General features: G+C 46.4%; 1 protein-coding gene across 1 annotated transcript in view; it reads left to right on the top strand.

The window, feature by feature from the left end:
* Positions 1–8,263: 8,263 nt before the first annotated feature.
* The window catches only part of DNAAF1 (dynein axonemal assembly factor 1), a 52,391-nt gene continuing 43,158 nt past the window's right edge, over positions 8,264–17,496 (top strand). Inside the window, exons 1-4 of the mRNA XM_044270167.1 lie at positions 8,264–8,473; positions 9,835–9,922; positions 12,053–12,144; positions 15,152–15,373. Of these exons, the coding sequence (XP_044126102.1) occupies positions 8,362–8,473; positions 9,835–9,922; positions 12,053–12,144; positions 15,152–15,373 (514 nt within the window). The 5' untranslated portion in view covers positions 8,264–8,361. The remainder of the gene's footprint in view (positions 8,474–9,834; positions 9,923–12,052; positions 12,145–15,151; positions 15,374–17,496) is intronic.

Raw genomic sequence — 17,496 nt, 5'->3', positions numbered from 1 at the left:
TGTTGAGTGAACTTGTGTTTTAAGTTCGGCGTCTAAAGTTCGGGTTCCGGTTATTGAAGAATCGCTTTATGGATTCCACTACCACGGACCATAACGGAATTTAAAATCCATAACGCGATTCTTTGATAACCCGAACGTTAGACGCCAAACTTAAAACACAAGTTTGCTCAACACTAGTTGGCATGTGTACTTAAGTTTTATTTAGCCTCCATTTTTTAAATGATTCTGCTGGGATTCAAACTCACAGCCATCTACAGTCAAGAACATTAACCACTGGGCTATAGAGCTTCACGTTAACCTGCTGTAAATATATTATGGCTAAAAACCTTAGTAGTAGTTTCCCACATATTATGCATTCATATATATCAGAAGTATGATTTTATATATACTGTATATATATTTTTATTATTATTATTATTATTATTATTTTATTTTTTTCACTGGCTCAGTGACAGAAAACAGAGGGTGGTTATTAATGGTACACACTCAGATTGGGTCACTGTCACTAGTGGGGTACCTCAGGGGTCAGTATTGGGCCCTATTCTCTTCAATATATTTATTAATGATCTTGTAGAAGGCTTGCATAGTAAAATATAAATTTCCGCAGATGACACTAAATTGTGTAAAGTAATTAACACTGAAGAGGACAGTATACTACTACAGAGGGATCTGGATAGATTGGAGGCTTGGGCAGAGAAGTGGCAGATGAGGTTTAACACTGACAAATGTAAAGTTATGGGAAGGAATAATGCAAGTCTCCCGTACATACTAAATGGTAAAACACTCGGTAACACTGACATGGAAAAGGATCTAGGAATTTTAGTGAACAGCAAACTAAGCTGCAAAAACCAGTGTCAGGCAGCTGCTGCCAAGGCCAATAAGATAATGGGTTGCATCAGAAGGGACATAGATGCCCGTGATAAGAACATAGTCCTACCACTTTACATATTACTAGTCAGACCACACATGGAGTACTGTGTACAGTTCTGGGCTCCTGTGAACAAGGAAGACATAGCAGAGCTGGAGAGGGTCCAGAGGAGGGCAACTAAAGTAATAACTGGAATGGGGCAACTACAGTACCCTGAAAGATTATCAACATTAGGGTTATTCACTTTAGAAAAAAGACGACTGAGGGGAGATCTAATTACTATGTATAAATATATCAGGGGTCAGTACAGAGATCTCTCCCATCATCTATTTATCCCCAGGACGGTGACTGTGACGAGGGGACATCCTTTTGAGCCTCGAGGAAAGAAGGTTTGTACACAAACATAGAAGAGGATTCTTTACGGTAAGAGCAGTGAGACTATGGAACTCTCTGCCTGAGGAGGTGGTGATGGTGAGTTCACTAAAAGAGTTCAAGAGGGGCCTGGATGTATTTCTGGAGTGTAATAATATTACAGGCTATAGCTACGAGAGTTATTCTGATTGCCTGATTGGAGTCGGGAATTTTTTATTCCCCTAAAGTGGGGAAGATTGACTTCTACCTCACAGGGTTTTTTTCTTGCCTTCCTCTGGATCAACTTGCAGGGTAACAGGCCGAACTGGATGGACAAATGTCTTTTTTCAGCCTTATGTACTATTTATTTTGTGGCATACATTTTTTTACAATTACTAAAAAAAATATATAAAATGATACTTTGCTGTATAGAAATAACTGATACATGAGAAACTACTATGAGGTTTTTCTGGCACAGTTCTTTAGCTCAGTGGTTAAGGTTCTTGCCTCTAATGTAGAAAGAGCTCAAATCCCAGCAGAAACATTTCAGAAATAGAGGCTAAATTAGACTTAAAGAGATTCTGTCACCAAGTTTTGGGCTATAGAGCTGCGGACATGCACGGCTAGATCGCCGCTAGCATGTCTGCAATATATCTGTCCTATAGGGCTGTGTGGTTTTAATTTCTTTAAAAAAGGATTTTATAGATATGTAAATGAGTCTTGTATGTGTCCAAGGGGCTGTACTAACCTTCCTGGAGCCCAGCCGTGCCGAGACACGCCCGCCTTTCATCAACTATAGACTGCCGTAATGTCGCGATGAGCGAGCTTGCGCATGCGCAGTGCCGGTATAGTGTTCCTTCCCTGTGCTGGCATCAGCCTCATCGCAAGATTACGGCAATATATAGTTGATGAAAGGAGGAGATTCGAAGGACATAGGCGGTGCTGGGCTCCTTCACAGGGGGCGTGGCTGGGCTCCAGGAAGGTTAGTACAGCCCCTTGTACACATTCAACACTCATTTACATATCTATAAAATCCTTTTTTAAAGAAATTAAAACCACACAGCCCTATAGGACAGATATATTGCGGACATGCTAGCGGCGATCTAGCCGTGCATGTCCGTAGCTCTATAGCCCCAAACCTGGTGACAGAATCCCTTTAAATAAACTGGGTGTCCCCAAGCATACTGACAATGCTTGGGGATACCCCCCTTCATATTCATAGCACTGACTTCATATATCGACATAGCCATACATGGAGTCAGAGCAGGGACTCCTAAGCCGGAGACTGGAGTCCTGACTCTTCAGTAACACTGGGGATTCCCCACTGTACATCGATCTTCCCCATAGACCTGAGTGGACCCCCCCAGGAGCAGTTGTCACGACCCTTGGTCATGGTCGTGACTCTTTGAGCCGCATGCAGTTGCCCGTGGTTTAGTGTTGTGTCAACCGCAGCTGGGGGCACTTAGTGGTTTGCCTCAGGTGCGGTTGCTGCGGACAACAGGCATGCGTGCGGTTGCCTTTGGCAACGTGTGTTTGTGTGCACTTCCTTGTCTGTTTGTTGTGCACGAGGTGGTGTTTAGTATGCACTTGGACTCCTCCCTTCACCTGCGGTGGTCCGCGGCAACGTCTGTTGTTGTTTGCATGTAGTGGAAGTGTCTCGGCCTGTTGGCTGTTCTTTAGGACACGGTTGCCGCGCATGCCGTTGCCGGCGGTAACGGGTGAGTGAGTTTGTATGCTTTCCCCTTTATGTGTGTTTTCCCTTTCCTGTGGTGCTGGAAGGGTTAACTCTCTTCCCAGTGTGTGTGATGTCACTGGGTGTGTTCTGACCGGTGGGTGTGGCCACTTAGGCCTATAAAGCCTCTGTCTCTGGCTTGGCTCAGTAGGTTGCTTTCAGCCAGGCATAGCTGGAGCAGCCTCCTGTATATTACAATCTACCAGTGGGGGCCTCCCTTCTGGTCATAAATCTTTGTTACACGGTGTTATCTAGGTGTGTGTGGGGTTTTGTGTTATTGCAGCTTATGGTCCAGGGTTCCTGTGTGATGTCTGGTGTGTGCTGTGTTCCTTGGTGTCTTGAACTAACAGCACCTGCACATGGGTTCCTGGTTGTGTTGTCTGTGGCAGGTGAGTGTTGTGTGGATTACTTTTGCCTGTCACTGCCATAGCTGTTTCTGTTTCCCTTTGTAGCTTGGCCACATTAGACTCCTGTTTCTCCGTCTCCAGGAGGAACGGGCTGTCTACCGTGTTCTCTAGTTCAGGGCTGACTTGAGGGCTTGTAGGGACTATAGGTTCCAGCGTATGAGCCCTCCTACCATCAAGGTCGGCTCATACTGACAGGAGACAGGGTCAGCGTTAGGGACGCAATAGGAGGTGACCTGCTCCCTAATTCTGTGGTCCTGGCCCAAGTGGTGACCCTACCATCTCCTGGCACCGCACGGCTGGGGGTTTCCCCCACCTCTTGCCGTGACAGCAGTGGGCCCCAGCACTTGCTCGGGTTTGCTGGGTGCTGACACCGGCCCTGGTCAGGTTTCCTGATGTAGTTTTGGAAGCCAAAGAAAGGCGTGGATAAAAAAAAAAGAGGAAAAGATGTAACTGTCCTTTATACTTTCCCTCCTTTTATGATCCACTCTTCATTGTAGCTGCCAAAACTGCATGCAGAAACCTGACAATGTGGTTCCGCACTTGGCCTCATGCACACGACCGTACATTTTTTGTGGGTCAGACTGTCCTAGGCCTCATGCACATGACCGTGTGCCGGAATTGCCCGTGCTGTGGACTGCATTGCACACAGACTCTCATTAATGGGAGCATGCTATGCTAAATGATATATATACAGTATATTGTCTGGGGCACTTTATTTGTTTTTATCCTTATGGTGGCCAACCCCTTCACCGGTGTCAGACAGTATTGGGTATTTTGAAGTCCACAATGCCCAACCCTGTTTTGCCTCGTCTGTCTTTGGGGGAGAGTCAGCTCACCCCCTACACATGAGATAGCTGGTTCAGCCAACTTAGTTGTTATGTGTATTGCCACCATTTTACTGTTAATAGGGTTTATGAGATTAGACAAACACGGTTGCTTTCTGGCAGAAACAGTGCCTCTCTTGGCAGCTGGTGGTATCCTGTATTGCAGATCAGTCCCATTTACTTCAGTAGTAATGTAATGCAGCTACACAGTTAGGCCTCATGCACACGACCGTATTTTCTATCCGTGTCCAATCCGTTTTTTTTGCTGATAGGATGCGGACCCATTCATTTCAATGGGTCCACAAAAAATGTGGACAGCACACCGTGTGCTATCCGCATCAGTATGTCCGTTCCGTAGCTCCGCAAAAAAAATTGTGCTTGTCCTATTTTTTTATGTTTTGCGGACAAGGATAGGCATTATTACAATGGATCTGCAAAAATAACGATGTTGTCCGTTTTTTTTTTTTTTTGCGGACCGCAGTCGTGTGCATGAGGCCTTACTGAATTTTTCTGGAGAGGTATCTCCCACATTACAGGGATAAGATATGAGAACTATAACTCCCAGCATGTCCAGGCTGTTATTACGGGACATCAGTGGACATTACAGGGAGAGGGGTATGAGAGGAGAGAACTACAAGTCCCAGCATGTCCAGACTGTTATCAGATCTGCAAAAACGCTTCCGTTACAATAATATAACCGCATGCATCCGTCATGAACAGATCCGGTTGTATTATGTCTTCTATAGCCATGACGGATCCGTCTTGAACACCATTGAAAGTCAGTGGGAGACGGATCAGTTTTCTATTGTGCCAGATTGTGTCATAGAAAACGGACCTGTCGCCATTGACTTACATTGTGTGCCAGGACGGATCCGTTTGGCTCAGTTTCATCAGGCGGACACCAAAACGCTGCAGGCAGCCTCCAAAGCGGAATGGTGACAGAACGGAGGCAAACTGATGCATTCTAAGGCTACTTTCACACTAGCGTTCGGCTGTCCGCTCGTGAGCTCCGTTTGAAGGGGCTCACGAGCGGACCCGAACGCAGCCGTCCAGCCCTGATGCAGTCTGAATGGAGCGGATCCGCTCAGACTGCATCAGTCTGGCGGCGTTCAGCCCCCGCTCCGCTCGCCTCCGCACGGACAGGCGGACAGCTGAACGCTGCTTGCAGCGTTCGGGTGTCCGCCTGGCTGTGCGGAGGCGTGCGGATCCGTCCAGACTTACAATGTAAGTCAATGGGGACGGATCCGTTTGAAGATGCCACAATATGGCTCAATCTTCAGGCGGATCCGTCCCCCATTGACTTTACATTGAAAGTCTGGACGGATCCGTACGAGGCTATTTTCACACTTAGCTGTTTTTATGCTAAAATAATGCAGACGGATCCGTTCTGAACGGAGCCTCCATCTGCATTATTATGATCGGATCCGTTCAGAACGGATCCGATCGAACGCTAGTGTGAAAGTAGCCTAAGAGGATCCTTTTCGATTCAGAATGCATTAGGGCAAAACTGATCCGTTTTGGACCGCTTGTGAGAGCCCTGAACGGATTTTACAAACAGAAAGCCAAAACGCTAGAGTGAAAGTAGCCTTAACTGTATTGTATACACTGTAAAAAAAAAACAATGGCAGAACTGCTTTATTTCCCCTGCAGCACCTGAGGGAGAGGGAAGCAGCTGGAACCCACCGCAGGTCCGGCCACACTGGGGAGATCTGCATTACCCTGGGTTCACACCTGAGCGTTTCTCAAACGCGCGTTTTTGTCGCGCGTTTTTATGCGCGTTTTTTGTAATAGTAAACGCGCGTTTGAGTCATTGACTGCAGTGTCCTATGGCCACAAACGCGCGTCAAAACGCCCCAAAGAAGCTCAAGTACTTGTTTGAGCGTCGGGCGTTTTACAGCGCGTTCGTACGCGCTGTAAAACGCCCAGGTGTGAACCATTCCCATAGGGAAGCATTGGTTTTCATGTCTTGAGCGTTTTACAGCGCGTTTGAACGCGCTGTAAAACGCTCAGGTGTGAACCCAGCGTTAAGGCTAGGGATACACGGCGACTTCGGTCGTGGCCAGGATTGCTGAGTAGCAGTGAACCCATAGAAATCAATGGGATCGTCACAGCAGTCGCAAGAAATCCATCACGGCTGCCGTGTCCATCCCATCCATTTCTATAGGATCACTGCTGCTCAGTGATCCTGGCCACGACCGGTGTCGCCGTGTATCCCTAGCCTAAAGGTCTCCAGGGGTGACATCTCTTTAACTCCTTCCTGACCCACGCCGCACGGCACTGGCCGGGTCTTTAAATGCCTGTTTTTTCATACAGCAGGCATCCACAGCTCATTATAGCCAGTCGCAGACATTTAACACTTCAGATGCCATGGTCAAACACTATATATATATATTTTTTTTAAACAAAATACAAATTATAATCACCCCCCCCCCCCTTCTCCAAAATAAAAAAGTAAAAAAAAAAAATATACACATCATGGGTATCGCCACATACGAAAACACCCATACTATAAAATCATCTTCCCCATACGGCAAAAAATATCAAAATGGCCAATTTGCCGTTTTTTGGTCGCTTCATTTCCCACAAAACAATTAAATAAAAAGTAATCAAAAAGTCGTACGCACCTCAGAATGGTATCAATGAAAAGTACAGATTTCCCCGCAAAAAATGATCGCTCACACAGCTCCGTATACATAATTAAACGAGCCCTAACTGGTCAGTTTTATTGCACTGAATGTCGTAAATAAAAAGCCTATAAAACTGTGGAATTGCTTTTTTCCCCACTCAAATTGGTTTTTGTTTCCCGCTTCCCACTACATCTTATGCAATATTAAATGGTGGCATTGGAAAGTACAACTTGTCCCGCAAAAAAAAAAAAAAGCGGAAAAATAAAAAAAAGTTATGGCTCTGGGAAGGTGGAGAGCACAAAGCGAAAAACGCCAACGCCTCTGAGTTAGGGCTCATACACACAAACTTATTTTCTTTCCGTGTCCATTCGTTTTTTTTTTTTCGCAGACTGTACACGGAACCATTAATTTCAATGGGTCCACAAAAAAAAAACTGAAGTTACTCCATGTGCATTCCGTATGTTCGTTTTTCAGTTCCGCCAAAAAACGGACCATGCCCTATTATTGTCCGCATTACGGACAAGGATAGGACTGTTCTATAAGGCTCCATTCAGACGTCTGCAAATGGCTCTGCATCCGTTCCACAATATCGGGAACAGGTGCGGACCCATTCATTCTCAATAGGGCAGAATGGGATGCGGAGAGCACACTATGTGCTCTCCGCATTTCCGGAGCGCGGCCCCGAACTTCTGGGACGCGGCTCAGCAAAAAAAATAGAACATGTCCTATTCTGGTCCGCAATTGTGGACAAGAATAGGCAGTTCTATGGGGGGTGCCGACCGGGTGTATTGCTGATCCGCAATACACCACGGATGTGTGAATGGACCCTTAGGGGCCAGCTGTTCTGTTCCGCAAAATACAGAATGCACATAGATGTCATCCGTATTTTTTGCGGATCCGTTTTTTGCGGACTGCAAAAAAAATTACAGTCATGTGCATGAGGCCTTAGAAAGTGTTAAATGGGTGGGCAGGACTAGAAAAAGATGGCTGCCACCTTCCAAAAAACAGCCCCACACCTGTCCATGGGTTGCGCCTCCTACGGCAGCTCAGCTCCACTGAAGTGAAGGGGGATAAGCTGTAATACCACAGGCAACCTGTGGACAGGAGTGGGGCTGTTTTGGGTAGAAAGCCGCCATCTTTTCCCAGACCTGAACAACCCCTTTAATTTCTATACTGCTTTTCAGCTGTCAATGTCTTGCTGATACAGGACTGCTGAGGGAAGTGGCGGCAAAACACTGACAATAACGTCTCTGTCTTGTCCCAGACTAGGAGCGACGCCCGGGCGCATGCGCCGCTGGCTGTGGGCGGAGTCTCCGCGCGGAGCCTCTTTTTGTCGTTACCAAGGGCAGTCGTTGCTAAGGAAGACACTGGCTCCGCGGTGGCTGATGGGATATGCGTCGTTAGTTTCCATGGTAACGCCGGACGCCCAGAGTTTATCCGAATTAAACGCCGCTAAAAGTTTCTCCTATGTGCAGACTGTGAGGACCAGTGCGCGTTTTGTACAGATTTACCTACAAGTCATTTAGTCGGTTTCGGTTTTCGGGAGGGTAAAATGCAGCCACCGATAGAACAGTGTCCGGCCGCTGAAAAGCAAGAGGAGTGCAACCGGGAGAAGGACTGTACGGTCCCAGCAGTGACATGTACCGGAGATGTGACCCTGCCCGGTAAGTGACGGTTTGTATAAATGCACAGACATAGCCCTGACCAATAGTGTCGCTGTGCCCACAGCAACCAATCATATGGCTGCTTTCCTTTTTAAAACGTCTAGACTCAAATGAAAGCTGGATTCTGATTGGTTATTACACTGATACTGTTGGTTGGACCAATTTTGTAGTTTTTTGCCCCTGATCCATAAAAAAAATCAAAAAAAAAATCACTTGATTAAAGTTGGTTGATTTTAAATCAATTCTTGAAGGGGTCCCTGACATAAAGAGCAAAATAACAGCATCTGCAGCAGGATGATCTGTCTGACTTGTTGCACCATTCATATAGGGGTCCTAGGGACCCTTGTTTCCGTAATCAGTGGGGGTTCCAGGTGTTGGACCCCAGACATTATTCATTTATCAGCTATCATGTGAATGTATCCTTATTTTGTGGGTTCAGTCAGTATAATTTTTTTACCATGAGGCAAAGGTGGCTACAGTTTCCCAGGATGGGGGTTGATTTCAGTTCCTCTGGGTCAATCAGCCAGGTCTGAGAAGGGTTAAACACCTGTCAGCAGCTCCCTGACGTCTTCTAACACTGTACTGGTATAGAAAAGGGGTCTTTCCAAGACTAAGATATTGATGACCTGTCCTCGGGACAGTTAATCAATATCAGATTGGTAAGATTACGACACCCGGCGGCCTACTCGCAGCTTATGGTACATTGTTTAGCGGCTGTGCTTGGTATTGCAGCTCAGTCCCATTCACTTGATTAGGACTGAGCTGCACTTTGGCTCTGTGACCGATGAACGTGATGTCAGTGTCCTAGGATAAGGCCGGAGCTCTCACCGGTGCACCACGGTGTCTTCAAACAGCTGATCGACAATGATGCTGGGGGTCAGACCCCCTCCATTCTGATATTGATGACCTACCCTGAGGATAAGTCATCAGTATTCTACTCCCAGAAAAGCCCTTTAACCTCCACATTTAGGGAGACCAGAGGCCTGTGCAGGGAGACCAGAGGCCTGTGCAGGGAGACCAGAGGCCTGTGCAGGGAGACCAGAGGCAGGCTGAGAAGCCTCCGCATCATACAGTTATCTGGCGTCTTCAGCGTTCAGCTGACCATGGATTCTCCTTAGATTCTCCATAGATACCCTCCATTAGAAGGTCGTCTTTACATACAGTTCTCTAATAAAAATGTACATATTCCCTTAATAAATTCTATTACAGGACAGTTATACTCACTGCCCCCGACACATTACAAAAATGAAATGACATATACTTTCACTGATATCCACGTTCGCTTTCTTGAAGAAATTTGCAACTGTTTTTGCTTCTCATAAAAACTGTGTCATTTAATAATTGTTACTCATTTCTCAAAGGTGAAAACCCCATCTGTACTGAAAGTGGGGATCACAAAGACCTAATGAGCTCGGAAAGTACTCCGAAGGAGAAGGACAGTGGCCCCAGGTAACTATCTGTACATTGACCCCATACACTCCCTACTGCTGCATGCAGGATTAAAGGGGTATTCCCATCTCAGACAATTGGGGCATATCACTAGGATATGCCCCATTGTCTGATAGGTAGGACCCGAACCTATCTCGTAAACTGAGCTGGCAAAGTGAAGGAGGGTGCACTGCGCATGCGCAGCCGCTCTCCATTGATTTCTATGGGACCACTGAAAATAGCCAGCTGAATGGAAGCACTCAGGTATTTTCGGCGGCCCCATAGAAATGAATGGAGGCCTCCTTCACTTTACCAGCTCAGATTACAAGATAGATGCAGGTCCCATAGGTAGGACCTGCACCTATCAGACAATGGGGCCATATCCTAGCGAGGTTCTAGAAGTACATTTAAAGTATTGCTATAGCATTACACAGATTTTCCCAGCAGCCAAATGGCTATTGAAACTAATAATTACTAGCAGTTGGGCTACTACTCCATATACTCCTATACTCTGTTGTCCCATAGACATTGAATGGTCATGTATCACCTCTCCAATCACATAGGGGACTCAGAACCCGGTTCCCAGCAGTTGGACCCCCAGGGATCGTACATTTGTTACCTATACTTTATGTTCATGGACCAACACTGCCTTCATTCAGGACCTTCATCTGATAACCAGACCGGAGACTGGTTCCAAAGAGCAACTTTCTCCCTGGATAAACCGCCATGTCCACACAGTGTATACACAGAACATTGCTATAACAGATCACTGTGTACGGTCTCATGCACACGACCGTGTCCGTGTGCGTCCACGTTTTTTTGTGTGGACCAATTGGTCTTTTTGCAGAACGGACATACAGATGCAGAAAGCACACGGATGGTTTGTGTGCTTTGCGCTTCCATATGTCTGTTCTGCAAAAAGAATGTGTCCTATACTTGTCCTCAAAATGTGGGCCAAAAATTGCGGATGCGACATGGACGGTATCCATACTTTGCGGATCTGCAATTTGCAGACTGTAAAATACATCCAGTTACCTAAAGTCTCATGCACATGACCCTAATTTTAGTCAACGCCCGACCTGCATTCTCTGTTTATGGCCTCATGCACACGAACGTTGTTTTGGTCCGCTTCCAAGCCGCAGTTTTTGGGACTTGGATGCGGACCCATTCATTTCAATGGGGCCACAAAAGATGCGGATAGCACTCTGGTCCGCAAAAAAATATAACCTGTCCTATTCTTGTCCGTTTTGCGGACAAAAATATGCAGTTATATCAATGGCGGAATGCACACGGACGCCATCTGTGTTTTGCGGAACCGCATTTTGACGACCGCAAAACACACAATGGTCGTGTGCATGAGGTCTATCACTCACGGACCTATTCATTTATATAGGTCCACCAAAAAATGCAGAGAGCACACGGCCGCTATCCGCACTTTGCAGATCCGCAGTTTGAAGACCGCAATGCGTGCATGAGGCCTAATGCTTCGATTCCACTGCGGTGGTACTATGGGCAAACTGATCACTTCAGTATTGACTGGATCCACCAGTGATTTAATGCTTATCAGAGGCCTCCCAACAAGAGGATCAGGCATGTTGGACTTCAGCTGGGGATAAGATGCGGTAGACATGTCTGGCTATAGCTCGTCGCATTCTCTCCATTGAAACAGACGTGCACACTTGGCTGAGCGTACACGTTTTTGGTGAATGGGAGTAGAGGGTGAAGAACGAGTGACCGGCTGACGGCTGCGCTATGTGTGGCTTTAGTTTGCAGGCCCTGCTTTCAAACAACCGCATGTGGTCCACGAAACATGGTCCTTGTGACATCTGCATTTCCTGGACTAAGCGAGGCTTGTGCGAGTGAACTCGCTGCATCTTAGTGACTTATAATGCTGTAAGCTCCAGGTCTACCGTCCTGCATGTAAATTATGCTATAGGACAGTAGACTCGCCGCGGTCAGGCTGGAACTCACATCATGGAGGACTACGATGCAGTGAGTTTGGCTCCGACAAGCCACAGTCGGTCCAGGAATTGTGGCCATCACAGGGACTATGTTTCACAAGCAACACAGCCATAAAAGTAGCTTTAGTTCTTTCTGATTGGATAATAATTGCACAACGATTATTTTCTCATCCCTTTTGTCTTGTCCTAGGATAACCAAAAAGTACTTGAGAGAACTGTGCAAGCAGCAGAAATTGTATGTCACACCATATCTCAACGACACCTTGTACTTACACTACAAAGGTAATCACAATCCTGTACAATCGGGGGGTTTATGTACAAACAGTCATAAAATAGCAGAAAACAAGTCAACAGAAGAGGAATGAGGGCCCTGCTCGCAAGAGCTTACAGTCTATGAGGAGATAGGGGTGACACAGAAGGTAAGAAGAAGTGCAAGTTGTATACAATGGTCCAGCCATCCTAACACATTAGGGGAGTAGATATAAGGCCACCTGAGCCGTCACCAGCCGGTATCTGTAGTGCTTCTGAGTACATGGGGTGTGGTGGATACAGATGGATCAGGTTCAGAATGATGATGGGGGTTCCGGTGGATGGAGGAGAGTTAGATCAACGGATGTGATAGGCTAAACTAAAAAGATGGGTTTTTAGGGAGCACCTAAAACTGGATGTGGTAATTAACCTAATTGCTTGGGGTAGGGCGTTCCAGAGAGCTGGTGCAGCTCGGGAGAAGTCTTGGAGACGGGAGTGATGGGTTCAGATTATGGTGGATGTCTTTGCTGAACGGAGAGCAAGGGTAGGATGGTAAGGAGGAGCTCTGTCCAAGCGGCTCCTTCATGGGACAAAATAAAGAGATGGAGGCAGCACCAATGAAGTAGTAGTGAAGGAAGAGTCTTCTTTTAAGCTATATTTTGGCAGTCCAAACACATGCAACGTTTTGGTGATACCTTAGCCTACCCGAAGCTTGAGGAAGGATAAGGTATAGCCGAATCATCACATGTCTTTGGACTGCCAAAATATGGATTAAAAGAACAGTCTTCCTTCACTACTACTTCATTGGTACAGGTAGGATGGTAGACAGAAATGAAGAACGAGATGTAGGGGGTGCAGCACTGTGTAGAGCTTTGTGATTGAGAATGAGAAGGTTGAATTGAATCCTGTACTGTATGAGCAACCAGTGCAATAACTGGCACGGGGCTGAGGCATCGGAGTGGTGACCGGCACGGGGCTGAGGCATCGGAGTGGTGACCGGCACGGGGCTGAGGCATCGGAGTGGTGACCGGCACGGGGCTGAGGCATCGGAGTGGTGACCGGCACGGGGCTGAGGCATCGGAGTGGTGACCGGCACGGGGCTGAGGCATCGGAGTGGTGACCGGCACGGGGCTGAGGCATCGGAAGTAGTGGCAAGATAGATAGATTAGCCTGGCTGATGCGTTTGGGATAGGTTGGGGGGAAATTCTGGTGAGGGGGAGGGCAATTAGTAATTAGTTACAATCAAGATGGGAATGGATCAGGGCGACAATGAGAGTTTTTGTTGTTTCCACAGTAAGAAAGGGGCAGGTTCTAGAAATGTTTTTGAGGTGCAGGTGGCATGAGTCGGAAAGCAACTGAATATGGGGGTGAAGAAAAGATTAGTGTCAAACATAAGACTGAGACAGCGTGCTGCCTAGGCGTGATGGAAATGCCGCACACTGAGATGGGATATTAGGTTTAGGTAGGTTAATATATGGTGAAAGCACAAGAAGTTCAGTTTTTGAAAGATTCAGTCACTGGTGTTCTGTAAGGCTCCATTCACACGTCCGCAACGCGTTTTGCGGATCGACGAAGCCACCGATCCGCAAAACGCGGAAAGCGGCAATGTGCGTTCCGCATTTTGCAGACCGCACATTGCCGGCACTAATAGAATATGCCTGTTCTTGTCCGCAATTGCGGACAAGAATAGGACATGTTCTATTTTTTTGCCGAACGGAAGTGCTGATCCGCAATTCCGTTCCGCAAAATGCGGTATGAAATTGCGGATATGTGAATGGACCCTAATACAGCAGCGGTGAGGTCACCAGATGAAGTGTATAGTTGGTGTCAGTGGCGTACATAGAGAAGTAAGGGTCCCATAGCAAGGTTCAAACCAGGCCCCCCACACAGGACAGAAGGGTTGCCGCCTAACCCTCTTTCAATGACCCTTGGGCCATTTTTCCACTGCCTCATTTGCTAAAGATTGTTCCTTTTAGGGTCCATTCACAGTCTGCAAAATTGGTCTGCATCCGTTTCACAATTTTGCGGAACAGGTGATGACCCATTCATTTTCAATAGGGTCGTAATGTGCTGTCTGCATCCGTACTTCCGGATCTGCAAAAAAAAATAGAACATGTCCTATTCGTGTCCGCAATTGCGGACAAGAAAAGGCATTTTCTATGAGAGTGCCGGTGATGTGCGGTCTGCAAAATGCGGAACGCACATTGTCGGTGTCCGTGTTTTGCGGATTCCCAATTTGTGGATCCGCAAAAGAAATACGGACGTGTGAATGGACCCTTAGAGGGTAAAGTCCTGACCAAGTTTTTTTACCTCCAGTAGAAGAGGCGATGATCCCAACTAAGACTGGGCCCCCTCTTGCCCTGGGCCCCATATCGGTCGCATAGTCTGCCGCTATGGTAGTTACCTGGATGGTGTCATCAGCATAGAGATGACAAAATCCGCTCATAGTCTGTTGGATCGGGGCTGTGTGGAGAGAAAAGAGGAGAGGACCTAGGACTGAGCCCTGGGGGAGAGGACCTAGGACTGAGCCCTAGAGCCAGTGACCCATACAATAAAAGGGCTGCCAGAGAGGTAAGAGAGCAATAGACGGGAGCTGGTGAGTAGGAGATGGTGGTCTACAGTGTCAAATGCTGCAGAGAGGTCCAACAGAATGAGCAGAGAAAAGTCAATGTTGTATTTGGTCGTCAGCAGCTCGTCTGTCACTTTGTTGAGGGCAGCTTCAGTAGGGTATAGAGTTCAGAAACCAGATTGTAATGGGTCAAGGAGAGGTTTACCAGAGAGGTAGTGCATGAGGCAAAAGGCACAACTACAAGACTTGTAAATGGAACAAAAAAATCATTCATAACTGGTTCTTGCGTAGGTCGGGTCCTAATGGACAATCTCTCAATGATGTGCTATCCCTTGTACCGTTACATTTCATCCTCCTGATGAAGAGGCTTATTTTTACATTTTTTGATGTCATAATACCGTTTTTACAGACGTGTATTTTCCCTTAAGCAATGGACTGATCTTAATATTGGTTTTGTTCTCTGCACTTTAGGTTTTATGCGTTTGGAAAATCTGGAGGAATACACAGGCCTGAAATGCCTTTGGCTGGAATGTAATGGTCTTCAGAAGATTGAGAATCTGGACGCGCAGACCGAACTACGTTGTCTTTTTTTACATCAGAACCTCCTACACAAAATCGAGAATCTTGAACACCTTCAAAAACTGGACTCCCTCAACTTGTCCAACAATGACATCAGAACTATAGAAAACCTATGTGAGTGCTGAGCTCGGCATTCATCTGTATGTTTATGAGTACTGAGGGGTGTTAGTGGAAATTTTATGGATCTGTCTTAGGGCTTGTGGATCCGCAAAACACAGATGGCGCTTGTGTGCCTTCCGCAATTTGCAGAAGGAAACAGGAGGCCTATTATAGAAATGCCTATATTTGTCCGCAAAACGGACAAGAATAGGACAGGACTAAAAATTTTTGCAGGGCAACAGATGCGGACAGCACACAGAGTCCTGTCCGCATCTTTTGCGGCCCCTTTGAAATGAATGGTACCGTATGCGGAACTCAGAAAATGGCCCGTATTCGGAGCGCAAAATACATTTGTGTGAACGAGCCCTTACAGTGTAAAAGAAGCAGAAAACTGAAGATGGTAATCTCTTAAAGGGAATTTGTCATCCCAACTCTGGACTATTATCTTCAGAAATATATAGTATTGCAGAGTAGAGTAGTATTGCAGATAAGGAGTCCATATCACCATTTTTTTTATTTTCTACTGCCCCCCGGTTCCCTGTTGTCAGCATTCAAAGCTGCACTGAAATACAGTCAGGACTGCTGAGAGGACTCATGTGCACATGCGCTGCAGTCCTGACAATGTATTTCAATGCAGCAGGAAAATAAAATATCGACTCCATATCCGCAGTACTACTCATGTATTATTGTAGATAATGGTCCAAAATCAGAGCAATAGATTCCCTTTAAGCTGGCCTTTCACATTAGATAAAAATTGGTCGAACCCACCATATTTTTGCGAGAATGGTCATCCATTGTGTATGCAGTCTCTTGCCTATACCTGGACAGCAGATGTTAGGTGAAGGCAGAATTGGGCAGGTTGGATTTCAACAGGCTTCATCTTTTGTTCCTGCTCTCTTATCTGTCTGACATTGGCTTATTTCCCTTTCCTCGTTTAAAAAAAATGCATGCATTAGTTGGAAGAAATTGCTGTTGGCTGAATGGACGTCAAGTGTATGGCTAGCTGTGGTCTGCACTCACTACTTGCAGTCATACATGGACTATGGGGTGCATTTATTAAGACCGATGTTTTAGATGCCGGGTTAATAAGCCTTATACCTGGCGGTGAATCCGCTGCAGTTATGTAGAGGCGCCCGCCTCTTCATAACTTGGACGGATCCACCTCCGCTTCTAAATGTAAGACAGCTTCCTTGTAAGACCATTTTCCACACCTAAAATAGGCGTAGAAAATGGTAAATGAGATGGGCATGACGGCCTGTCCCCTTCTCCGCCCACTTTTTTAGACCCGGCGTGAGCGAGAAGAAGTCGCAGATTGTGGCACAAAGGACCTTTGCGCTGCAATCTGCGCCAGAAATATGTCTCATTTAGGCGTATTTCTGTGTAATAAATGACTATGTATTTATCACATTTTATTTAGTAATACTTAAAGAGGTTCTCTGGGCTTTTTCATATTGATGACCTGTCCTTAGATCAGCACCCCTGAAGATCAGCTGTTTGAGGAGATGGCGCGTTGTGCGCCAACTTACCCTCAGGATAGGGAATGAGACTGCTCTGTGGGGGTCCAACTGCTAGGAACCCCCATTGATCATGATTGGCGGTCCTGTATCTTCCCGTTCGAATAGAGCAGCGGTGGTCCATCACTGGAGATTGTGGGACTTCTGAAGAGAAGTAAAGGCAGAGTTGAATTGAGTGTTGGAGCAGCAGTCCAGGATGCACACTATTTATACAAGGAAACACGGGGGTCCTGTGACCACCCACAGATCAGATTGGTTTGGTTTGGAAAAAAAAACTTGGCACAAACCCTTTAAAAGGACATGGTTGCTGTAGAATACTGGAACCACCTCCAGTTTGGAGAATGAAGTTTCCTTGACCTGGATGTGTAAGCACAATGGATAACAGCCGATGAAATAGGGAGGAGAAGAAAGAAGAGCGTAGGCCTGGCGTGTGCACCGCTCTCTCCAGTGTGTGGGAGGTATGGGGACCACCATGGCGCATGATCAGGGTATGTGGAAAAAGTCTGGAGCTCAGTTCTAACGTGATTCCATTTTAATGTCATTGGGGGAGATTTATTAAAATTGGCATAAAGTAGAACTGCCTTAGTTGCCCATAGAAACCAATCAGATTTCACCTTTCATTTT

This window comes from Bufo gargarizans, chromosome 10 (assembly GCF_014858855.1).
Source record: "Bufo gargarizans isolate SCDJY-AF-19 chromosome 10, ASM1485885v1, whole genome shotgun sequence".
NCBI classification, from domain to species: domain Eukaryota; kingdom Metazoa; phylum Chordata; class Amphibia; order Anura; family Bufonidae; genus Bufo; species Bufo gargarizans.
Note: the sequence above shows the minus strand (reverse complement) of the source record. Positions and strands in the feature narration are given on the sequence as shown.